Source organism: Salmo salar, chromosome ssa13 (genome assembly GCF_905237065.1).
Source record: "Salmo salar chromosome ssa13, Ssal_v3.1, whole genome shotgun sequence".
Lineage (NCBI taxonomy): Eukaryota > Metazoa > Chordata > Actinopteri > Salmoniformes > Salmonidae > Salmo > Salmo salar.
The window spans coordinates 19545191-19571199 of NC_059454.1; the positions used below are offsets into that span (position 1 = coordinate 19545191).

Here is a 26009-nt window from a genome sequence, read left to right on the forward strand (position 1 = left end):
GGTTAGGAGCCATTTTTAAAAAGAGCCAATGAGGTGGATTTCGGTTGCAATATTGGGATTTTCTTTAGTAAATTCTTAGAGCAAAAATACAATGCATTTTAGACTGTATTTTCTGTCTTTTAATTCCAAATATCAAAGATTGATATGTATTTCTGTAAAGTTTCTAGGGTAGTTTGTATTCTGTAATCAATAAACTGTGAACGAAAACCCATTGGGAGGTTGATTATTTTGTTGTTGTGTTTGTGTGCTATAGTTATGGAGAAATATACAGTACACACATACTATATAAAGTAATGCATTTCATACACATACTTTTTCCTTTCCTAAATTGTCTAACCAGGTACAAAATATGTATGTGCATACTGTATGAGTATGGAAAAAGCATTGTTTTAGTTGTAAGTATAGACTATATTCTTACTTTAATTCCCCCTACCGTGATTCCACATTGGCAGAGTGAGTCAGGTTGAACAATCAATCTGGGTCTTTTGACTTGAGGACATTTTGTGCAAATCTCCCATTGACACATATGCAGGATCTGTATGAAATTTCGAGTTACGCCCATGTTTCCCAACCAAGCTGGGCATTACAGTGTGAGTCTGGATGAGGCGTTGTGTTCATACTCTCCATTCGGACTCCCTGAGCCTTTCTAATCCACATCCCGTTTATGTCAGGTGAACAGCCTGTTTGTCATGTTGATTGGGGTTTCTTCTCAACCAATCTATTAAGCTTCTTGCCCTGCCACATATAGTCAAAGTCCGGATAAGACACACACACACACACACAGGCGTCCACGCACGCACACACAGATGTCCGCTTGAGCATCTACTTAGCCTTTTGTCCAGACTTTGATCGGATGGGCTTAGTGGAGGCTGTAAAAGCTGAATTACAGCAGTGTGGTTTTACAGCCTTGTTTACGCTATGCCATCGTAGGGTTGCAAAATTCCAGGAACTTTCAATATGGCAACCCCATGTGTGTGTCCTGTCCTCCTTTTACCTGACTTCCCCTCTGTAAATATCCAGCAAGTCCTCAGGTATGTTGATCATGTAAGAGATAATCAACGAGGGGCTATGCGTTCTCTGGAAAATAATGCACAATGTGGAATGTGTGCTTTTAGCAGAGTGGCGCTAAAGAATAAGAATGTTTTGTCATACCCATGGTATACGGTCTGATATACCACGGCTGTCAGACAATCAGCATTCAGGGCTCCAAACACCCAGTTTATAAAGCCAATTATAAACTGGGTGGTTTGAGCCCTGAATGCGGCTCATCTGAAAGCTGTGGTATATCAGACCATATAATACTATGGTTATGACAAAACATTTAGTTTTACTGTTCTAATAACGGTGGTAACCAGTTTATAATATCAATAAGGCACCTCAGGGGTTTGTGGTATATGGTCAATATACCATGGCTAAGGGCTGTATCCAGGCACTCCGTGTTGCGTCGTGCTTAAGAACAGCTCTTACCTGTGGTATATTGGCCATATACCACACCCCCTCAGGCCTTATTGCTTAATTATCCAAACCCTGCTGTGTTGTAATCTCTCTCTATCCTCTCTCCCCCTTTTACCTGACTTCACCTTTGTAGGTATTTAGCTCTTCCTCGTTTTTATCTGACCTCACGTGTGTGTATTGATCCTGAGTTGATCTATTATGTAATGTTGATAAGTAAATCTATTGTAGACCTTTATCCAAGCGTTACCGTGCCTAATGTAATATCTCTCTCTCTCTACTTGAGATGTGTTCTTTGTGTGATCCAATAGACTAGATCCTGAATAAAGAGAAACGTCTCCTACAGGGAGTAAACAGGATATTGTTGACTATTTCCTGGTTGTTGTTGTTGATAATGTCTTCAGTTTTTTGTTTATTCAGACCTTCCTATTTAGACAGACTAGTTGCTAGGGAAACTGTAAATTTGACTGACATTTAGGTGGGCATCGGGGTTGGTAAGACCATAGAATTAGGATTTAGAATACTGGAATGGACATGAACCTTCTTATGATGGGATAAAGGTCAGCCATTTTAGTCAGGGAGTTGGTCAACCATGGTTGTGATAATATATTATGTGATAATATATTCTGTAAAATAATGAATTTTAAGAATGTATCTGCATTGTCTGTTTGTTAGCTAGCTAGCCAACCAGTTTTAGAGAAATTATTCCATACATTTTTTCAAATTAACTGCCAATATCCCAACATTCCATTTAAACAATGCAGTCAATCCACAGCCATACACTTTCTGAAATCAGTTGATGATAGAACTTAGACAAGTTGTAAATGCAACAAGTACTGATATTGTATCTTGTAAAACAGGTTGATTGGATCCTGGATGCTGATTAAACAAGCAGTGTTCCGAGCTGTGCTGTTTTGGCCATCACAGGCACACAATGTCTGCTAACAGTTCCATCTGAAAATGATCACTGCGTCTCCATCAGAATATCATGTTGCTGTCCGAATCATCTCTTGTATTCATCTAAACTCACACATTATTTCCACTTGCTTCCAGCCTAGCATTTAGTTTGGTACAAGTGGGGTTCATATAAGCCTTGCCGTCTGCCTGACCTCGGAAACAATGTTTCACTTGTGAATTTTGATCCCTGTAATCTTGTAAACCTTTGATCAATTTAACCTGTCACTCAAATTGCACATCTAACTGATGTAGACGATTTAAACCTTTTGAATGAACTTTAAATAAACGACTCTTCCAAGTCGCATTGCCTTAACTCTCTCTCTTCTCTCTCTCTTCTCTCTCTTTCCTATTACTTTCTCCCCTTTCTCTCTCGCTCTCTGTCCCTTTCTCCCCTTTCTCTTTCTCTCTCTCTCTCTCTCTCTCTCTTCACAGTGAATGACTTCACAGTGATCCGTAAGAAGTTTAAGTGCCCCTACTGTAGTTTCTCTGCCATGCACCAGTGTATCCTGAAGAGGCACATGCGTTCCCACACGGGCGAGAGGCCCTACCCCTGTGAGATCTGTGGCAAGAAGTTCACCAGGAGAGAGCACATGAAGAGACACACACTGGTGAGTACAGTGCAGTAGCAGACAGTTGCCACCGGGGTGCAGCAGTGAGCTGAGTCACACACTTGCCATGCTGTTCGCTGTAATACCTTTCCTACAGTCAAATTACCTAGTGGACTCATGAGTGGAATATTATTAATATTTTTCATAATTAATTAACATGATTGAAAAAAAATCCGCCCAAAATCCGATGTTACTACGTCCAACAGTTTTATATTTTAGTCTTCTGTGATGTATATAAAGTGTAATATTGGGATGCAAACTCAAAATTGAATACATTACAACTCTATATCTGACATGGTACAGGTGTCTTCGTACTACCAAATTCTCTAAAACAACGTTGGAGGCAGCTAATGGTAGAGAAATGAACATCCAATATCTGGCAACAGCTCTGGTGGACATTCCTGCAGTCAGCATAACAATTGCACGCTCCCTCAAAACTTGAGACATCTGTGGCATTTTGTTGTTTGATGAAACTGCAGATTTTAAAGTGGCCTTTTATTGTCCCCAGCACAAGGTGCACCTGTGTAATGATCATGCTGTTTAATCAGCTTCTTAATATGCCACACCTGTCAGATGGATGGATTATCTTGGCTAAAGAAAAATGCTCACTAACAGGGCCGTAAACACACTTTGTGATTTTTTGGGGGGGGATTTTTTATTTTAGCTCATGAAACAAGGGACGAACACTTTACATGTTGCATTTATATTTTTGTTCAGTGTAGATTTGTTTGACTACGAAGAAACACTCTGTGACCCTGATTTAGCCCACTGCAGTAATTAAGGCAGCGCCGTTAGGCCCAGGTCTAGGATCAGTTCATCCTCTCTTAAGACTAACTTTACGTATGTGAGGGGAACCTTGTGAGGACACACAATTTAGTACCATTCAAAATCCGATTTTCCCTGAACCCTAACCCTAACCCTAAATCTAACCCTAACCCTAACCTGTAATCTTACCCTAACCCTAACCTTAACCCTAACCCAAAAACCTAACCTTAACCCTAAACCTAACTCTGCTCCTAAATCTAACCCTAAAACTAATCCTAGCTCCTAACCCTAAGCCTAAAACTAATCCTAGCTCCTAACCCTAAGCCTAAACCTAATTCGAACCCTAACACTAATTCTAACCTGAACCCTAAACCCCCTAGAAATAGCATTTGATCATGTGGGGACCAACAAAATGTCCTCAGTTGGTCAAATTGTTGTTTGTTTACAATTCTTGTGGGGACTTCTGGTTAAACACGTCCAAACACATATGCTGTAAATCTGGATAGGCCACAGAAATGAATGTCTGTGGTTAGAGGCAGATGAAAGCCAGAGCAGAGCAGGATGCACTAGCATTCAGCTGCTGTTCTGTGCTGGGGGAGAGGAGTTCAGAGAGCAGAGAAACGTCCATTATAAGACTACAGGCCAGCCCAGGAAGAGTCAGGAAGAGACGAGAGGGGAAGAGGGGGAGGGTTAATTAAGGACTGGGCTTAGCTTCAAGTTCTCATGGTTTTGCAATGCCAGGGAATTCTGTCTAGAGAGTCTTCGGCCGACATCTGTGCTGATATGTGTGTATCTCTCCTGCAGGTCCACAGTAAAGATAAGAAGTATGTGTGTATCTCTCCTGCAGGTCCACAGTAAAGATAAGAAGTATGTGTGTATCTCTCCTCCAGGTCCACAGTAAAGATAAGAAGTATGTGTGTATCTCTCCTGCAGGTCCACAGTAAAGATAAGAAGTATGTGTGTATCTCTCCTGCAGGTCCACAGTAAAGATAAGAAGTATGTGTGTATCTCTCCTCCAGGTCCACAGTAAAGATAAGAAGTATGTGTGTATCTCTCCTCCAGGTTCACAGTAAAGATAAGAAGTATGTGTGTATCTCTCCTGCAGGTCCACAGTAAAGATAAGAAGTATGTGTGTATCTCTCCTCCAGGTTCACAGTAAAGATAAGAAGTATGTGTGTATCTCTCCTCCAGGTTCACAGTAAAGATAAGAAGTATGTGTGTATCTCTCCTGCAGGTTCACAGTAAAGATAAGAAGTATGTGTGTATCTCTCCTCCAGGTTCACAGTAAAGATAAGAAGTATGTGTGTATCTCTCCTGCAGGTCCACAGTAAAGATACGAAGTATGTGTGTATCTCTCCTCCAGGTTCACAGTAAAGATAAGAAGTATGTGTGTATCTCTCCTCCAGGTTCACAGTAAAGATAAGAAGTATGTGTGTATCTCTCCTCCAGGTTCACAGTAAAGATAAGAAGTATGTGTGTATCTCTCCTGCAGGTCCACAGTAAAGATAAGAAGTATGTGTGTATCTCTCCTCCAGGTTCACAGTAAAGATAAGAAGTATGTGTGTATCTCTCCTCCAGGTTCACAGTAAAGATAAGAAGTATGTGTGTATCTCTCCTCCAGGTTCACAGTAAAGATAAGAAGTATGTGTGTATCTCTCCTCCAGGTTCACAGTAAAGATAAGAAGTATGTGTGTATCTCTCCTCCAGGTTCACAGTAAAGATAAGAAGTAGGTGTGTATCTCTCCTGCAGGTCCACAGTAAAGATAAGAAGTATGTGTGTATCTCTCCTCCAGGTTCACAGTAAAGATAAGAAGTATGTGTGTATCTCTCATCCAGGTTCACAGTAAATATAAGAAGTATGTGTGTATCTCTCCTCCAGGTTCACAGTAAATATAAGAAGTATGTGTGTATCTCTCCTCCAGGTTCACAGTAAAGATAAGAAGTATGTGTGTATCTCTCCTCCAGGTCCACAGTAAAGATAAGAAGTATGTGTGTATCTCTCCTCCAGGTCCACACTAAAGATAAGAAGTATGTGTGTAAGGTCTGCAGCCGGGTCTTCATGTCGGCAGCCAGCGTTGGAATCAAACATGGCTCCCGTCGCCATGGCGTCTGTGTTGACTGTTCTGGACGGGGCATGGACCACAACCGGGAAGCAGGCGGAGACATGTCCCCCGAAGATGAGCTGTATCCCAGCGACCACCGTTTCCACAACAACCAGGTGGAGTGCGAAGGCGACGGAGAGGGGGAGGAAGAGATGATGACGGAAGGGGATGGAGAGATGATGGGAGAGGGGGATGAGGAGGGAGGAAAGTGGAAGGATGACTCAGGGATGATGACGGAGGGAGACGGAGCCATGGATAATGACAAGGAGGAGAGCAACTCCTCTGCACCAGAGGGGGAGCAGCACAATGGGAGCGAGAAGGATTTCAGCTGGATCTCTTAGGATCCTATGGGATCATTTAGGATCTATTGTGGATCTTAGGCAGACAGCTCTCTTTACCCATGTGGAAATGGGCCTTCCTCTGAGTGGGATATGTGGGCGATACGTGACAATGATCTAAACCCTTGACAGATGCCATACACACACACACACACACACGCACCACACATACACACACACACGCACCACACATACACACACAAGCTGAGCCCTGTGCTGATGATAGGACTGCCATGGCGGAAAGAGAACAATTGAGAGAAAAAAAGAATGTTTTGTTAGTTTGTTTCTGATGAGGACCATATCAGAGTCTGTCCATTGGTTTAGATGTTCACCTCCATCACACTGGGACCAATGAGGACTCATTCAACATCTTAGCTGATTTTGAACCATGACTGTTTGTGGTCAGAGTTGCCATGGATACGACGGATCGTTAACAGTTTGGGAAAACACCAAGGTGGTGTCTTGTTGCCATGCAGTCCTATTTGGGGACAGTCTCTACTCCTTTGGGGACAGTCTCTACACCTTTGGGGACAGTCGCTACACCTGGGGACAGTCTCTACTCATTATGGGGACAGTGTCTACATCTGGGGACAGTCTCTACATCTGGGGACAGTCTCTACTCATTATGGGGACAGTGTCTACATCTGGGGACAGTCTCTACATCTGGGGACAGTCTCTACTCATTTTGGGGACAGTGTCTACATCTGGGGACAGTCTCTACTCATTTTGGGGACAGTGTCTACATCTGGGGACAGTCTCTACTCATTATGGGGACAGTGTCTACATCTGGGGACAGTCGCTGCACCTGGGGACAGTCTCTACTCATTATGGGGACAGTGTCTACATCTGGGGACAGTCTCTACATCTGGGGACAGTCTCTACTCATTATGGGGACAGTGTCTACATCTGGGGACAGTCTCTACATCTGGGGACAGTCTCTACTCATTTTGGGGACAGTGTCTACACCTGGGGACAGTCTCTACATCTGGGGACAGTCTCACTCATTATGGGGACAGTGTCTACACCTGGGGACAGTCTCTACATCTGGGGACAGTCTCTACTCATTATGGGGACAGTCTATTCATTTTGGGGACAGTCTGTATTTATTTGGGGGACAGACTCTAGACATTTTGCAGACAGTCTATTTAGTCAGGGGACAGTCTTTATTCATTTGGGGGACAGTCTTTATTCATTTGGGGGACAGTATTCATTCATTTGGGGGACAGTATTCATTCATTTGGGGGACAGTATTCATTCATTTGGGGGACAGTATTCATTCATTTGGGGGACAGTATTCATTCATTTGGGGGACAGTCTCAATTAATTTGGGGGATAGTCTTTAATCATTTGGGGGAAAGTCTCTATTCATTTGGGGGACAGTCTCTATTCATTTGGGAACAGTCTCTATTCATTTGAGGACAGTCTCTATTCATTTGGGGACAGTATTCATTCTTTTGGGGGACAGTATTCATTTGGGGACAGTATTCATTCTTTTGGGGGACAGTATTCATTTGGGGGACAGTATTCATTTGGGGACAGTCTATTCATTTGTGGGAAAGTCTCTATTTATTTGGGGACAGTTTCTCTTCATTTGAGGACAGTCTCTATTCATGTTTGAGACAGTCTTTTATCTATTGTAAAGTTGCACCCGTCAGGCATCGGTTGGCCCATTGTCTCCTGCAGAGTGAAACTGCCACAGACTTGCACTTTAACGTCGACTAGACTCCTGTCAATGCTCTCAACCCGTGGTTTACATTTTCAATCTGATTTTACCTACACAACTCGGTGACCGCACCTACCTTTAAGGACATACTGTATGTCCTCATGACTGTTATGATATATAAATATATGGATATTATAATACTTGTGCAAAGTTTGCTGATTATAATAGCCTATGCCCAGTGGAGGCTGGTGAGAGGAGCTATAGGAGGACGGGATCATTGTAATGGCTGGAATGGAATAAATGAAATGGAATCAAACATGTGGTTTCCATATCTGTGATATGTTTGATACCGTTCCATTAATTCCATTCCAGACATTACAATGATCCCGTCCTCCTATAGCTCCTCCCACCAGCCTCCACTGCCTATGCCTTTCAATTGGTTCTTTCGCCACTTAAGTTTACCATGTGTTTCTGTTGAGCTGTGATGAGAATTATGAAAGGTTGAGCAAATGTACATACAAACAAGCCACAAGAATTAGTATATTGAGCAAGAGAGGGAGTTGGAGAGAGACGTATGAGAGAGAAAGAAAGTTTGAGAGAGACAGAGAAGAAGAGCGTGAGAGTGAACACTATGCAGGGACATAACCGATCAATCCAGATGTAAGTGTTCTTAATTCTCTACTTTCAGAGAGAGGACACAGATCGACAGGTAACCTAGCGGCTAAGAGCATTGGGCCTATAACCGAAAGGTTGCTGGTTTGAATCCCTCCTGAGCCGACTAGGTGAAAAATCTGTCGATGTAGGCCTTGAGCAAGGCACTTAATCCTAATTACTCCTGTAAGTCACTCTGGATAAGAGTGTCTGCATAATGAAATAAATGTAAATCTTTACTTCAGATATTTCCTCTCAGAATGAGCGAGAGAGACATATTACATACACAATGATGATGGGTCAAAACTCATGCCAACACAAGCACACTATGGCCCTATTCTACATAGACATTCCATCTCTTTTTTCTTACCTTGAATCTCAAGTTGTATCAATGGTCAGCGGTTGTGTTTAGAAGTAGACTTTCTTCAAAACCTTTGTTGTTTTATTATCATTTTTATATTTCACTATAAATACAGAATATGCACACTTTTACATCTTAGTGAACCTTAATGAATGGTTCATCTTTCTTTTTGGTGATAATGTTCATTTCAGTTTGTAAAATAAGTCAGGCTTCGGCTTAAGATTCCACCCAGAGAGTGGCTTGTTCTGCTGAGTGCTTTTATGACGCTTTGTTTCGTTTCAAAAAGTTATTTATTAACAGACATTTGTGGAATTATTGTACTACTGTATAAAGACATTCTCTCAGCTCTGTCTAACGCCTTCTGTAGTCACAGCGTGTGTGGATGTGTGTATGTGGACGTGTGTGTTCGTGTGTGTGTGCAAGCGTGTGAGATGTATATTGATTTTCTTAAGATTATGTTCGTGACAAGATGTTACAACATGTTTATTATGATGATCACAACTATGATATGATGTTATTATTATGATGATCACAACTATGATATGATGTTATTATGATGATGATCACAACTATGATATGATGTTATTATTATGATGATCACAACTATGATATGATGTTATTATGATGATGATCACAACTATGATATGATGTTATTATTATGATGATCACAACTATGATATGATGTTATTATGATGATGATCACAACTATGATATGATGTTATTATGATGATGATCACAACTATGATATGATGTTATTATGATGATGATCACAACTATGATATGATGTTATTATGATGATGATCACAACTATGATATGATGTTATTATTATCATTATTAAGTTCTGGATGCTAAGCTTTATTGTGTGTTTCTTTTTTATATTTGATATCTTGTATTAGAAGAAAAGCTTGTGGACAGCAAGCTATAAGGTGTTTCTTAACAGTTCTATCATGCCAGTCTCTGCTTTTCTGTTGTATTTGGTTTTTACAGAGAAAGAAGAAAAAAATCAGAGGCGCTAATTTATTCTTAGAGCTCTGTTCAATCAGATCTGCTTTAGCCCGCATCCGCATAGCGCTTGTTTTGTTGGTATCAGAGGTGGAACGGCTTTAGAGTTGTCAAATCTACAAGCAGCTCCCGGAATTATACCTGAAGCGACATTGCCATTGGCTGCACGGAGTCACATTAAGAGAAATATCATGCAGCCTTGTTTACAAGTTTGAACACTGGAATGTGATATGTAATCTACACCTTGATTTGGCTGACAGAAATCCTCATTATTTCGTTGAATGATTTTCATTTTGAGTGTCATTATTTCTATATAGACTACACCTTCGTTCTGAACTTCAAATGCGAGTGGGACGGGTGTGGATACACGAGAAGGATGAAGAGCAGCTGCTTACCGATTTGACAGGTCCAACGCAGTTACACGGCCAAAACATCAGCTATGTGGGTGTCGGCGATCACCTGTTAATGCTTGATCTGACTGATTCTAGGCCTGAGATATGGATTGGACATATGTATGGTATGGCACAAGCGTCTATATTACTAACACACACTAATTAATTAACATCATACCAAAAATAATCGAACGCGTTGTATCAAGTGCTTTTGTTTCAACGGTGCGTGTGCAGATGTAGGTGCACATATTTCAATTTATTGTGGTCTAATAATTGTGTTGTAGTTTGGATGTTGTTCTTTTTTTTTTTTTTTTTTACAGTTTTCAAAGTGCACATGTTGTGTGTATATATACGGTATCATTGTATATGAAGGGCCTTGTGACTTGCTAGGCTAGACCTGCTGAAGATCGCATCTTTAACCCTCTTTTCTTTATTGTCCTTGTTGCCCTGGTTTCCAAAGTTGTGTTCTACTGTATATCCTAAATATAGGCCCCGCTCCAAATCTGCCCCTGGCCCGGACCCCTATGCACTTTCTGTAGGTCTGAAATGATTAGGTAGGGGTACATAATATAAGGCAAATGTCAACATGGCCTAACAGAGGGCAAAATTCTTCCAGACCTACAAGACATGTTTTGGGGTAGGGTGCCTGAACGGCAAGTTGGCAATTATTGTCATGAATCTTGCCTTGGAGGCAGCTCTGCGGAGTGGTCACTAGCTGGCACAGCCACAAAGTCAGAAAATCTGAACTTAAACCTAACATTAACCCTAATCTTAACCACCCTGCTAACCATAATGCCTAACCCTAACTTTAAATTAAGACCAAAAAGCTAGTTTTTGTTTTAATGAATTTTTACGATACAGCCAATTTTGACTCTGCATCTGGCCTATCTAGCGGAAATCGCTAACTTCTGCCTCCAGGGCAAGATTCATGACAATAAACATCAACCTGCACCTGAATGCTATGAGGGAAAGGGACAAAGTGGGCCACAGTGGTGCCTCTGGGAATTATAGTTGTGTAGCCACAGTTGGTTGCAAACATTACCATCTGCCACACTTCCATTCCCATCAGCCCCAGTGCTAAACACTGTATCTATGGAACAACCCTCGGGTGTGTGTTTGATTTCACTGATTCCTGATGCCTTCTCCATGTGTGGTGGCAAGCTTTATTTAAGTAGTGTTATTTATTGTCTATTAGCAATTTCTAATCTCTTGAAGGTTTCAGAAAGAAAATGAATGATGTCGTGTGGATATTTTCAATGTTAATGGCTGAATATGTAGGGATTGTCAAGAGCTGCCGTGTATTTGGAAGGAATAGCAGGGCTATTTCTATGACATCCAGTGCTTTTCCACTCCAGACTCCTGTGACCACTGAGATGTTTTTACCCATTTTCTTATCGTTATCATAACCTGTCTGCCTGCCTGCCTCCCTGCCGGCATTGTCTTCTAATTCCTTGTCTTGGGTTGTAATTCAGGAAACATTTGCCATCCAATCCCCTCAACAATGTGCCTCGATACATTTTAGATGTGGGTGTGTTTCAAGAGAAAGGGAGATACAGAAATCTGATGGATAGAGATTTTTTAAATATATTTTATCTAAATCACAGGTGCAAAAAGTTGAGAAAATACTGTTTTTCTGAGAGACAAATTAGCTATTTGTTTATGAGGACCTATGTTACTGTGTTACAGTATACCGTAGATTCTGTTCCTGACTGTGTTTATTAACCCATTGTGCCCTGATTCCATGGTCTTAACTGCACGCCTTTGTCCATTTGTCATACCAAAGCTCTGTCTCTGGCGTCTGCACAAAACTGGTTCATTTCACACCATGCAAAACTGTTTGCTTTTCAGCAGATAAATATTTGTATTCTGCTCTTAGATGCGTACAAAATTGCAATCCTTATTTAGCCTGTATAGCTTGATTCACAAAGCCATAGATATGGTTATATCTAGATTTTACTATATCTCAAAATTCTTGCATTTTATTTTAGATTCTGTTCTTTACTAAGAGTGATGTGTGTATACCTTCATATATATATACATTTATATTGTTATTATATATATTATTTATTTTCTCTCACATTTGGCAAGGTGTCTTTTGTTTGTAAAGTGAGACACTTGAAACTTGACAGTTGTTTGTTGGGAATATTGTTCAATATGATACTGACTTTATATTGATTATCATAAACCTGTGTATGTAACAAAGATGTGTTGAATAATCAAACCCCTTGATCTGTTTGGGAGGATTAAAGTGATCAGGTCTTCTGTATATGATAGTACTGATCACTTGAGCGTTTTTATAGCCAAACATGAACTTCCCTACCGTCCTGTTGTGAGGGCTAGCCTAAAGGGCTAACCCAGGCCTCTTTCTAACTTCATGTTTAGTGGAATTAGCTTGACTATTATTTGCAAAACCAATCAGTCTCAATAAATTTTGAAATTGCTGCTGAATGTTTTTTTATGTGTGCGTTGTAAATGTTGGGTTCTTGTCAACCTCCACTGTGTGGGTTCTACCTCAAAGCTGTAATACCCCTGTTCTCCACATGAGGGCAGTAGACTTTACAATTATGAAGGTGTAGGGTGAAGTTGCCCCTATATGCTGATCTTGGGTCAGTTTAGAAATGTCCCTACTGATGGTCAAGTTTAGAATTGGGGGAGGGGAAGCTGATCATAGATCTTTACCTAGTGGAAACTTGTGACACACACACACAGACACACACAGAGACACACACAGAGACACAGAGAGACACACACAGAGACACGCACACAGACACGCACAGAGACACACAGAGAGACAAACACAGAGACACGCACACAGACACGCACAGAGACACACACAGAGACACACACACAGACACACACACAGACACGCACAGAGACACACACAGAGACACACAGAGAGACACACACACACAGACACGCACACAGACACACACAGAGACACACACCGAGACACACACACAGAGAAGCGAGAGAAAGCATGAGAATACATATTCCAATCCATTCGCATTTATTTTCTCTCCATCACATTTACATCACATCATCGTCATGACATCAAGTCACCCATCCACTCGAGCACATGTCAGACAGACATGAGCAATAAAACACTTCTACACCAGACATAATGAGAGAACATCAATCAATCAATCAATCAATCAATCAATCAATCAATCAATATGAACAAGATAATAAAGCAACCAAAATAAAGTATGTTTCCCTCCCACCAACCATAATGCTCTGACAGAGCACAGCAAGAGAAAAACAGTCAGACAGATAAAAGAGGTGAAGCAGTGACAGAAAGACAAACAGATCAAATTGGTGTGTTGTTTAAGAGCACGATAGAAGAAAAAGCACAGAGTTGAGTGGAGCTACCATGGTGATGACGATGTGTTACATTTGATTTGAATGGAGCTCCATTGGCTTTGCTGCTGCTGATCTGCTGGGCTGGACTCATCAACATGGACTTTCAACGAGCAAACAACGGATAGAATGATGTAACATTAGGAAATAAAGGCTTTCTTTCTGCACATTTCAAGGGCTCGGTTAGCTTAATATACTGGGTATTGACTTTGGAGGGGACTTACAGTCAATTCTGATAGCTTAAAAGAGAGAGACAGGGGAAAAAAATAAAAAAATGGAGAAAAATAGATTGGGAGATAGAGAGGAAGAGAGTCAGTCACTGAAGTTGTGAGAGGGAAAGGTACAGGTACAATTTGGTAGCAGGTAGCTTAGCAGTTAAGAGTGTTGGGCCAATAACCGAAAGTTTGTGAGTTTGAATCCCCGAGCCGCCTAGGTGATTTGTCTCCCACAAAAGACAATGACAACATGTATTCTGATAAATACTTATTTGGCAGGGAGACAGAAAAAGTAGGTAGCACATTTTCTGAAACGCCTGTGTACAATACATTATGACTGCATTTTTAGCACAGTCGATCACTCCATAGTGTATTATAAGACTTGCCATAAGCATTCACAACAGCTCACGGTTCCTACACACTGGCTACAGACGTCATTTCAACGTCTAGTCGTGATTTACATTTGGTTGAGTTGTCAACTAACGTGAATTCAACGTGAAATCAACAAAACATTTCACCATGTTATTGAATCTAGTTTAAAAGTTGTGTGAAAAAATTACAAAATTCCCTTACATTTTACAAATCCAATCAGTTTTCCACGTTGATTCAAAAGTTATCACATTTACTGTTTTTGTTGAAAAGACGTGGAAACAATGTTGATTCAACCAGTTTTTGTCCAGTGGGTTCTGACCACTTTAACAAATGCATAACACCTTTATAAACACATTCAATATATGCATTAAAGTAGTGCAGTATATGGCCTGCTATAAGCATTCATAACAGTTCATGACTCCTTATAACAGCCTAAATAAAGGCCTACATGCCAACAAATGCATTCATAATAGATCACACCAGGTGGCTCACAGAAAGGTCACCAAAAGGTCAAGTTAGTTCTTGTTAGAATTAAAGCATCTCATTGCACAATGTAAGAAGGTTAAGGGCGATTCCACAGTAACAGAATTATGCTGAGACTAAGATTTTTCACTTTAAAATGTATGTCAAACAAAACCAATGATTGCAAAGATAAACAAACCATACAACTCTATGCTCAAGGACTACTTTGAACAATTTCCACTGAACATTTTACAAAAACACATTTACTTGAAGAACAGTGCAGATGCAAAATTTGGCAACAGAATGACAGTTTGTGCTGTTTGTGCCGTCATTCTATCAGAGTGCACTAACAGTTTTCTACCGGCAGTAGAAACTAGCCAGCGTTACAACAAGAAAGAAAAAAACAAGCTTTTCTTTTTGTAGGTTTTACATTCATCTACGTTTTTTCGCCACTTTTCCCCTGAACTGCAATATATGTGTATGTTATATTCACTATAGCTTCTCAAATACGCACACCAAAAATCTGAGCAATTTTACCTTACAAAGTTTCATTTTTGTTTAACAGACAAACAACAATATATGAAAAAAGTTTCAGGGTTTTCTTTACGTTGCATATGTACAGGAAAGCCCTGAAACTACAAATCGATCTCTAATAATCGTCACTGCTTGTCCCACTCTTTCTCCACCTATCACAAAGAAACACACCCAATCAGCCCTCTCTCTACCATCCAAAACCTCAGGTCTCCTAAAAACAGCCATAGGGATGGCAGTTATCACTCAAACCCACCTGACCCTACCCTATTCTATACCAGGTCAATTTACTGTGGGTGAGGCTTTCCTTAGATTCATCCAGTTTGTCAATGTAGGTAGTAGCAAGTGGATAAAGCGTGTTCCCCTTCATTAGCCCTGGCCAATGACCCATAAAACCACTTTAGTGCAATTAAATACAAGAGGCGGGTTTTGTGGCAGGCATAGGGGTGTGAATGAGATTGAGAACGATAGACTAGATTGGTCTGAAAAGTACTCAAACGTATGAATGGCCAATCTGCTGCCAGTAGGACCAAAGACAAGATCGATGTTTCGATTGGTGGAGAAGAGTCAGGTCCGGAAAGAAAACCTATTCTCTGTACACTACCTCATCTCAATAAAGTGTGAAAAAGGCAAGCGCCTTTTAGGCAAAGGAAGACTAAATTCTTGTGAAAGCAGTGTATGAGTATGCTACTTAAGGAAGGAAGACTAAACTACATTCTTGCGAAAGCAGTGTATGAGTATGCTACTTAAGGAAGGAAGACTAAACTAAATGTTTGTGAAAGCAGTGTATGAGTATGCTACTTAAGGAAGGAAGACTAAACTAAATTCTTGTGAAAGCAGTGTATGAGTATGCTACTTAAGGAAGGAAGACTAAACTAAATTCTTGTGAAAGCAGTGTATGAGTATGCTACGGAAAGCCCATAGTGTTGAAACACCATGATTTATCTGTTCTTAAGAAGACAACAAGCAACCATTGACTAACTGAGGGCTACCTCTGGACCAGTGTTTCCCCATATATTTCCAAGTTAGGGCAGACCATCTGAGATGTGACTTCAGGGGTCTTCTTGGTGCACCAGCACAATAGAAAAGTCTAGGGGAAACCCAGACGCACAAAGTGCCGCTGTACTATGCAGTACCACACGATTCCAGACAATATTGTTGGCACCATTGGGCTGCGTACACCACACAGAGAGAGAGAGCTAAACATACCAGTTCAAAAAGTTCTTATGGGGGGACCCAAGAGGTGTAGAAGCCCCATCCCTGAAACCCCATTTTGACACCAAGGCAGTGACGATCCAAAATAAAACAACCTCAAATTTAATTTCACTTCAAAATCTGTGTGTATAAAATCCATGTATAAAAGGAAGTCTTTGTGCAGCGCAAGTTAGTGCAATTTATTTAGGTAAATCCTGTTTCCTCATAATGTTCTTTTCAATGGCACTTAGTGAAGTTTCTGACCATTAAATACTCTCCAGTCTGACCAGTGAGCTACTTACTGTAAGAACCAGCTTCTCTCAAACACTACTGGACATAATGTCTGACGGACAGGGTTACCAGCCAATGAGCAGGACCATGTCTGTTGGTGATGGTTGTCAAGGAAAAGACTGACAGGGCATGCTAAAATTAATCCAGTGGGTTTGATTGTTTGTTTGTTGTCCCCAAATAACAACAAATGACAGTCATTCCCAGCTGTCTTAGAATGGCCTACTAATGTCACACCAATTAGAATATGTGACTGCCATCAGCTGAGAACCGAGATGTCACTATGACAACAGATTGTCACATGGCCAAAGAATGGAAAGACATGGATTGTGTCCATTGTCATAGAACAGGTTGAAGGTAACCTAAGGAAAGAGGACAAGTAGCACCATGCATGTATGTGTCCTGTTGTTGTAACTTGTGGCATGGCTAGTAGTCAGTATTGGGAGAGAGAGAGTTAGAGAGAGAGAGAGAGAGAGAGAGAGAGAGAGAGAGAGAGAGAGAGAGAGAGAGAGAGAGAGAGAGAGAGAGAGAGAGAGAGAGAGAGAGAGAGAGAGAGAGAGAGAGAGAGAGAATGTGTGTGTTGGGCGCCGAGAGAGAGTATATTGGGAGCAGAGAGAGAGAGAGAGAGAGGCAGCAGAAACTACATTCAAAGAGCTGGCAACAATTTTTTTTTTAAAGTAGCTAAAGTAAAAAAAATTATCTGTGTAAAAATATACATCCATATAATTGTGTCTGATCAGAAATCCAGGTACAATTCATGGGACGCAAATATTCCCTCTGAGAAAAACACTTACATTTCAACACCCTTAGATACCAGTTAAGAGCAGTAACTGGGAGTCGGGGTTGAGTAGGACTAGGTATAGTACCCACAGAGAACAACATTTTATTTCTATGAACGTACACAGAAAATTGATTTTAGAACACTAAGTAGCAAGTAATGCTACAGGAGGGCTTGATGTTGTTATTGATAACTGTAATCAACAATAGAGCTGATTAATCAAAGCAAGACCAGACTGTCCAAACCCTACTACAGTAGTTACCTTGGGAACTAATCACTGAAAATAAACTGTTAAATGTGAGGAATGAGAGTGAACAGTGTGGTTGCAAAATGTACATGTGGTCTGTTGAAAGATGTGTTGTTTCTGAAAGGTGCATATCTGTGTAGAGGTCTAGGAAGAGAAACTATAAACAGTACATGTACGCTGAACAATCTGAAGGTTCAAAGTGTGACATTTGGTGCCAGCAGATGGAATAAGCAACAGATGCAGGAAGCAGGAAGCTTATGGTGTGTAGCTATGCATTATTTACTTCCCAAAGAAAGAGATTGGAATTTTTTAGTTGAATTCCCATAAGAGCATGTGATGTGTTATATCAATAACAAACTTGCGTCTTAATAAAAGCGACATCTCAATTCTGAGTGAATTTAGAGAGATTCTGTGTCTGTTTTCCTTTGGCAGACATACTGCCCGTTTCAAAAGAGTGAAATTTGAAACGTGACCGTTGAAATCTCTTGTCAGCATCTTTCAATGCACCTCTGTTGAAACGATCCATTCAAATATACGCCACAAAGTGAATCTGGTTTTAGTTCTAAAACGTCAACAAGAGGTGCATTGAAAGATGCTGACAAGAGAGTGGTTTCAGGATCTTATAGACTCAAACACAGTAGCTTCCATGATACTCGGACCAGCAAAGAACATGTTGAAAGTGCACAATACCAAAATGCTTATCTGAAATCTTCAACCACTGCCCTACAGTGAAGGCATGCAAAATTAGAAAGTACAAAACAAAACTTTCATTCTGAATCACGTTTTGAATAATCATTTTTTGGATTACCTATGCTTCCAAAGCCATATACTTTTTTCACAATTATTATAATTTTTTTTCCTTTTTCATCCATTTGTTTTTGTGTTTCGTGTGTTTAGCTGTCTGAGGATTAAGAGAAGCAAGCAGAGAGACCCCTGCTGGTCAGGAGGAAGCAGTGCGTGCTCTAAGCAGCTTCATCAGGGAGAACACCCACATCTCCCCAGTGGAAGACTCCACCTCAGTGAAGCTCTGGCAGAGGAAGAGTCCATCACAGTGATGTAGTGGGGTTCAATCATTGAATCGCTGACAGGCTTTTTTCCAACGGCAGGCTGTGCACCACATGTCCCTCTTCTCCATGCCGTACACCTTCCGGCACTTTTTTGCCTCTCCGCGGGGTTTCCTTGGTAATCAAAGATATGACACACAGTTAGACTTTACACTACACTCCCATGAAGTTGATAAATACACTCACAAAGGAAGGGTCCACACACACACACCCATACACTCTGAGTACCTGGTTCCTGGTGCTGATTTGGGCAGGGGGGCTGTAGAGGGGGGTGTCTTGCTGATGGTAGTGTGTGTGTGAAGAGCAGGCTGTCTCTTCTCCCCGAAGCTCACCGTGCGGGTGTGAGTCAAAGGGCCCTGCAGGGGCAAGCACAGGTCAAAGGGCATTCTACCAATCAATCACAGCATAGCAGCAATCATTACGGTTTTCACCTAGTGCCCTAAGATTTTCCTGACCAGAAATAAATCTAGAGGACCTGATCCTAGTTCAGCCCTGAAGACAACAAGTCTAGATAGAAGACAACAAGAGGGACTGATCCTAGTTCAGCCCTAAAGACACCATGTCTTGATAGAAGACAAGAGGAACTGATCCTAGTTCAGCCCTGAAGACAACATGTCTAGATAGAAGACAAGAGGACCTGATCCTAGTTCAGCCCTGAAGACAACATGTCTAGATAGAAGACAAGAGGACCTGATCCTAGTTCAGCCCTGAAGACAACATGTCTAGATAGAAGACAAGAGGAACTGAACCTAGTTCAGCCCTGAAGACAACATATCTAAATAGAAGACAAGAGGACCTGATCCTAGTTCAGCCCTGAAGACAACATGTCTAGATAGAAGACAAGAGGACCGGATCCTAGTTCAGCCCTGAAGACAACATGTCTAGATAGAAGACAAGAGGACCTGATCCTAGTTCAGCCCTGAAGACAACATGTCTAGATAGAAGACAAGAGGACCTGATCCAAGTTCAGCCCTGAAGACAACATGTCTAGATAGAAGACAAGAGGACCGGATCCTAGTTCAGCCCTGAAGACAACATGTCTAGATAGAAGACAAGAGGACCTGATCCTAGTTCAGCCCTGAAGACAACATGTCTAGATAGAAGACAACCCTCCAGGGCTATGAGGTAGAGGAAGAGAGATGTAGAAGAAAGGAGGAGAAAACAGCTAGCCTGGCTGGAGTGGGGAACGAGAGAAGTTTAAAAAAAATTGGGGCTGGAGGAGCGAGGGAGTGGGAGTAGAGAGGTGAGAGAGCGATGGGGTGGGGAGAAGAGGGAGATGTGAGAGGGTGAGAAATATGACAGGTGGAAGAGCAACAGAGTGAAAGAGGTAGAAGAGATGTGGGGAGTGATAAAAGAGAGAGAGAACATGAGGATAAAGAGAGAAGGAGAGAAAGCAGCCTGCTCACCGGTAAGCCTTTAAAAATGACAGGAGAGGACTGCCAGGACACACTGATCCCATCCCCATTCCCAATCCCATCATTCCCACCAACCTGCTCCGAACACACAGGAATACTCACAGGAGCAGTGGCCTGGAAAACATAGCACCGCAACACAGTGAGAGACAGAGAGAGGATGAGGAAGGAGAGAGAGAGAGAGAGAGAGAGAGAGAGAGGGGGAGATAGAAAAAGGTGGGGGAGAGAGGAGGTGAGAGAAAGGGTGAATGAGTTGTGGTCGAGGGAGGTTGATCGACAAAGAATGATCCAGAAAGAAAAGGGAGATAGTTACTACACAGAGAGAAGATGGAGTAAAAGAGAGGAGACTAACTCATCTAAAGAAACCTATTCATCTGGTGTGCAGCATTAAGCCTGTGCACAGCTCAGTTTCATGGACATTAATGACACAGAAACAGACCAGGGGAACCAAAACATTATCGTCATGAAGTAGATGACAGCTACATATCAGTCTCAGAGATGGCCAGTATTTCTGTTACATGTATTTGAAATATGTATTTCAATTACTTCTGAGTTGTCATTTGTATTACACTGGGCTAAACTACAGTCGCGGCCAAAAGTTTTGAGAATGACAAAAATATTAATTTCCACAAAGTTTGCTGTTTTTGTGTCTTTAGATATTTTTGTCAGATGTTACTATGGAATACTGAAGTATAATTACAAGCATTTCATAAGTGTCAAAGGCTTTTATTGACAATTACATGAAGTTGATGCAAAGAGTCAATATTTGCAGTGTTGACCCTTCTTTTTTAAGACCTCTGCAATTCGCCCTGGCATGCTGTCAATTAACTTCTGGGTCACATCCTGACTGATGGCAGCCCATTCTTGCATAATCAATGCTTGGAGTTTGTCAGAATTTGTGGGTTTTGTTTGTCCACCCACCTCTTGAGGATTGACCACCAGTTCTCAATGGGATTAAGCTCTGGGGAGTTTCCTGGCCATGGACCCAAAATATCAATGTTTTGTTCCCCGAGACACTTAGTTATCACTTTTTCCTTATGGCAAGGTGCTCCATCATGCTGGAAAAGGCATTGTTCGTCACCAAACTGTTCCTGGATGGTTGGGAGAAGTTGCTCTCGGAGGATGTGTTGGTACCATTCTTTATTCATGGCTGTGTTCTTAGGCAAAATTGTGAGTGAGCCCACTCCCTTGGGTGAGAAGCAACCTCACATATGAATGGTCTCAGGATGCTTTACTGTTGGCATGACACAGGACTGATGGTAGCGCTCACCTTGTCTTCTCCGGACAAGCTTTTTTCCGGATGCCCCAAACAATCGGAAAGGGGATTCATCAGAGAAAATTACTTTACCCCAGTCCTCAGCAGTCCAATCCCTGTACCTTTTGCAGAATATCAGTCTGTCCCTGATGTTTTTCCTGGAGAGAAGTGGCTTCTTTGCTGCCCTTCTTGACAACAGGCCATCCTCCAAAAGTCTTCGCCTCACTGTGCATGCAGATGCACTCATACCTGCCTGCTGCCATTCCCGGGCAAGCTCTGTACTGGTGGCGCCCCGATCCCGCAGCTGAATCAACTTTAGGAGACGGTCCTGGTGCTTGCTGGACTTTCTTGGGCACCCTGAAGCCTTCTTCACAACAATTGAACCACTCTCCTTGAAGTTCTTGATGATCCGATAAATGGTTGATTTAGGTGCAATCTTACTGGCAGAAATATCCTTGCCTGTGAAGACCTTTTGTGCAAAGCAATGATGACGGCACGTGTTTCCTTGCAGGTAACCATGGTTGACAGAGGAAGAACAATGATTCCATGCACCACCCTCCTTTTGAAGCTTCCAGTCTGTTATTCGAACTCAATCAGCATGACAGAGTGATCTCCAGCCTTGTCCTCGTCAACACTCACAACTGTGTTAACGAGAGAATCACTGACATGATGTCAGCTGGTCCTTTTGTGGCAGGGCTGAAATGCAGTGTAAATATTCAGTTCATTTGCATGGCAAAGAGGGACTTTGCAATTAATTGCAATTCATCTGATCACTTCATAACATTCTGGAGTATATGCATTTGCAATGGCAAGAAAAGCTCAAAAAAGCAAAGAGAAACAACAGTCCATCATTACTTTAAGACATGAAGGTGAGTCAATACGGAAAATGAACGTTTTTTCAAGTGCATTCGCAAAAACTATCAAGCGCTATGATGAAACTGAACAGTCCAAATATTCGATTTTTGGTTCCAACCGCCGTGTCTTTGTGACACGCAGAGTAGGTGAACGGATTATGTCCGCATGTGTGGTTCCCACCATGAAGCATGGAGGAGGAGGTGTGATGGTGTGGGGGTGCTTTGCAGGTGACACTGTCTGTGATTTATTTAGAATTCAAGGTACACTTAACCAGCATGCCTACTGCAGCGATATGCCATCCCATCTGGTTTGCACATAGTGGGACTATCATTTGACCAAGAAGGAGAGTGATTGAGTGCTGCATCATATGGTTTGCGATGAGTTGGACCGGTAGAGTGAAGGAAAAGCAGCCATCACGTGCTCAGCATATGTGGGAACTCCTTCAAGAATGTTGGAGAAGCATTTCTCATGAAGCTGGTTGAGAAAATGCCAAGAGTGTGCAAAGCTGCCATCAAGGCAAAGGGTGGATACTTTGAAGAATCTCAAATATAAAATATATTTTTATTTGTTTAACACTTTTTGGGTTAATACATGATTCCATATGTGTTATTTCATAGTTTTGATGTTTTCACTAATATTCTACAAATAGGCAATAGTACTGTTTGTCCATCTTGAGATGTGGTAGCCAGTATACATTTTCTCAAAATAGTCAGAATTAATCTAAGATAACTCAAGAAGTCATTTCCGAGAATGTTTGAGAATGTTTGAGAATGTTGTTGCTGTTCAGGCCGGCTACTTGCAAACGTATTTCTGTATTTTAAAATACATGTATTTTGTAGTTTATATTCATACATTGATCTTCATGGTATTTTGTAATTGTATGTTGGGATTTTACCCATCCCTGGACAGTCTCTGGGTTACAAAAGGGTTCTACAGCTGTCCCCATAGGAGAACCCTTTTTGGTTCCAAGTAGAACCCTCCTTGGTGCCAGGTAGAACCCTTTTGGGTTTCATGTAGAACCCTCTGTGGAAAGGGTTCTAAACTCAGAAAAAAAAGAAATGTCCCTTTTTCAGGACCCTGAAAAGATGATTTGTAAACATTTTAAAGGATTTAAACACTGTTTACATTTACATTTAGATTTAAGTCATTTAGCAGACGCTCTTATCCAGAGCGACTTACAAATTGTTTCCCATGATTGTTCAATGAACCATAAACAATTAATGAACATGCACCTGTGGAACGGTCGTTAAGACACTAACAGCTTACAGACGGAAGGCAATTAAGGTCACAGTTATGAAAACTTGGGACACTAAAGAGGCCTTTCTACTGACTGAAAAACACCAAAAGAAAGATGCCCAGGGTCCCTGCTCATCTGCGTGAACGTGCCTTAGGCATGCTGCAAGGAGGCATGAGGACTGCAGATGTGGCCAGGGCAATAAATTGCAATGTCCATACTGTGAGATGCCTAAGACAGCGCTACAGGGAGACAGGACGGACAGCTGATTGTCCTCGCAGTGGCACACCACGTGTAACAACACCTGCACAGGATCGGTACACCCGAACATCACACCTGCGGGACAGGTACAGGATGGCAACAACAACTGTCCGAGTTACATCAGGAATGCACAATCCCTCCATCAGTGCTCAGACTGTCCGTAATAGGCTGAGAGAGGCTGGACTGAGGGCTTGCAGGCCTGTCGTAAGGCAGGTCCTCACCAGACATCACCAGCAACAATGTCGCCTATGGGCACAAACCCACCATCGCTGGACCAGACAGGACTGGCAAAAAGTGCTCTTCACTGACGAGTCGCGGTTTTGTCTCACCAGGGTTGATGGTCGGATTCGCGTTTATCGCCGAAGGAATGAGCGTTACACCGAGGCCTGTACTCTGGAGCGGGATCGATTTGGAGGTGGAGGGTCCTTCATGGTCTGGGGCGGTGTGTCACAGCATCATCGGACTGAACTTGTTATCATTGCAGGCAATCTCAACACTGTGCGTTACAGGGAAGACATCCTCCTCCCTCGTGGTACACTTCCTGCAGGCTCATCCTGACGTGACCCTCCAGCATGACAATGCCACCCGCCATACTGCTCGTTCTGTGCGTGATTTCCTGCAAGACAGGAATGCATGTGTTCTGCCATGGCCAGTGAAGAGCCCAGATCTCAATCCCATTGAGCATGTCTGGGACCTGTTGGATCGGAGGGTGAGGGCTAGGGCCATTCTGCCCAGAAATGTCCGGGAAATTGCAGGTGCCTTGGTGGAAGAGTGGGGTAACAAGTCACAGCAAGAACTGGCAAATCTGGTGCAGTCAATGAGGAGGAGATGCACTGTAGTACTTAATGCAGCTGGTGGCCACACCAGATACTTAATGTTACTTTTGATTTTGAACCCCCCTTTGTTCAGGGACACATTATTCCATTTCTGTTAGTCACATGTCTGTGGAACTTGTTCAGTTTATGCCTCAGTTGTTGAATCTTGTTATGTTCATACAAATATTTACACATGTTAAGTTTGCTGAAAATAAACGCAGTTGACAGCGAGAGGACGTTTATTTTTTTGCTGAGTTTACATGGAACCAAAAAGAGTTCTACCAGGAACCAAACGGTTTCTACATGGAACCAAAAGGGTTCTCCTACGTGGACAGCGGAAGAATCCTTTTAAGGTCTAGATAGCACCATTTATAGCAACAGAGAGTACCACAGCCACTGGAGAATAAGGTGTATGAACGTGCATGACTGTTCTTACCTGGTATGCGTGGTCAGTTCGAATATGGCAGAGCGTGGAGGGAGCTGATTGGCTGAGTAGGGTGGGGGCGTGGCTAGGTGTCCCCCTCATGGCGATGTGGGAGGGCTCAGAGCGAGGGAGACAGGCGGTGAGGGAGACGGGTGGGAAAATGGGGGGGAGGGCCGGAAGTGGTGGGGGAGGTGGGCGTGAGGCTGGATAAGCCCTCTGATAGGCTGTCCATGTTGACCTCGATCTCCGAGTAGTAGAAGTCCTCCTCCCCGTCGCTGTAGTCCGAGTCGCAGTTCCGCCTGCATCGCAGGAGGGTGACATACATGAAGTAGCTTATAATGAAAGCTTATAATGCCTTATAATCACATTCATTGCCCATCATATATTCAGTCAATATACCACCTCATAATACTCTACAGCTGCATTAATAAGGTGTTATGAAAATGCTTATAAGGCATTATAATTCTTCATACCAAGCCACTACTAGCTTTATAATGAGGAGCTGAGTCTTCTCTAACCAGCAGAGGGCAGTGATACACAGGCTGCAGAGCCACTGAGCTTATGAACTTGATTGGTCAAAGCCTTTAATGACTGACAGAGAGTGCAGGATAGCAACAGGAGGCTATAAAAACACACCAGCGAAACCTCCTCATGTGTTGATATGCTTCCCTCCTCCACCCTGCTTCCCTTTGTAAGTGGATCCTAGACTAACAAACCTAATCATATTAAGAAGTCATAACAAACAGAGCCCATGGAGAGACAGAGCTTCCAATGTAGCACATACTCCACAATACTAGCTCCTCACTGATAGTAGATATTCTGACCAAACTTCAGCTAATAGAGTGAACTATATTATATCTGGTATTTCGTATTTTATTAGGATCCCCATTAGCTGTTGCGAAAGCAGCAGCTACTCTTCCTGGGGTCCACACAAAACATGAAACATGGCATAA

At 42.1% G+C, this 26009-nt stretch overlaps 2 protein-coding genes across 3 annotated transcripts in view; one reads left to right on the plus strand and one right to left on the minus strand.

Moving 5' to 3' along the window:
• Positions 1–12734, plus strand: part of LOC106566585 (zinc finger and BTB domain-containing protein 46) — a 120621-nt gene extending 107887 nt beyond the window's left edge. The window contains exons 5-6 of one of the 2 annotated variants that reach the window (XM_014134726.2): positions 2842–3017; positions 5791–12734. In XM_014134726.2, the coding sequence (XP_013990201.2) occupies positions 2842–3017; positions 5791–6225 (611 nt within the window). In that variant the 3' untranslated portion in view covers positions 6226–12734. The other variant, XM_045693023.1, reaches the window with a different exon arrangement.
• Positions 12735–13282: 548 nt separating this feature from the next.
• LOC106566587 (zinc finger protein 704) overlaps positions 13283–26009 on the minus strand; it is a 115854-nt gene continuing 103127 nt past the window's right edge. Inside the window, 5 exon segments of the mRNA XM_014134727.2 lie at positions 13283–18914; positions 19029–19156; positions 20207–20329; positions 25069–25231; positions 25233–25355. Coding sequence (XP_013990202.2) covers positions 18803–18914; positions 19029–19156; positions 20207–20329; positions 25069–25231; positions 25233–25355 — 649 coding nt within the window. The 3' untranslated portion in view covers positions 13283–18802.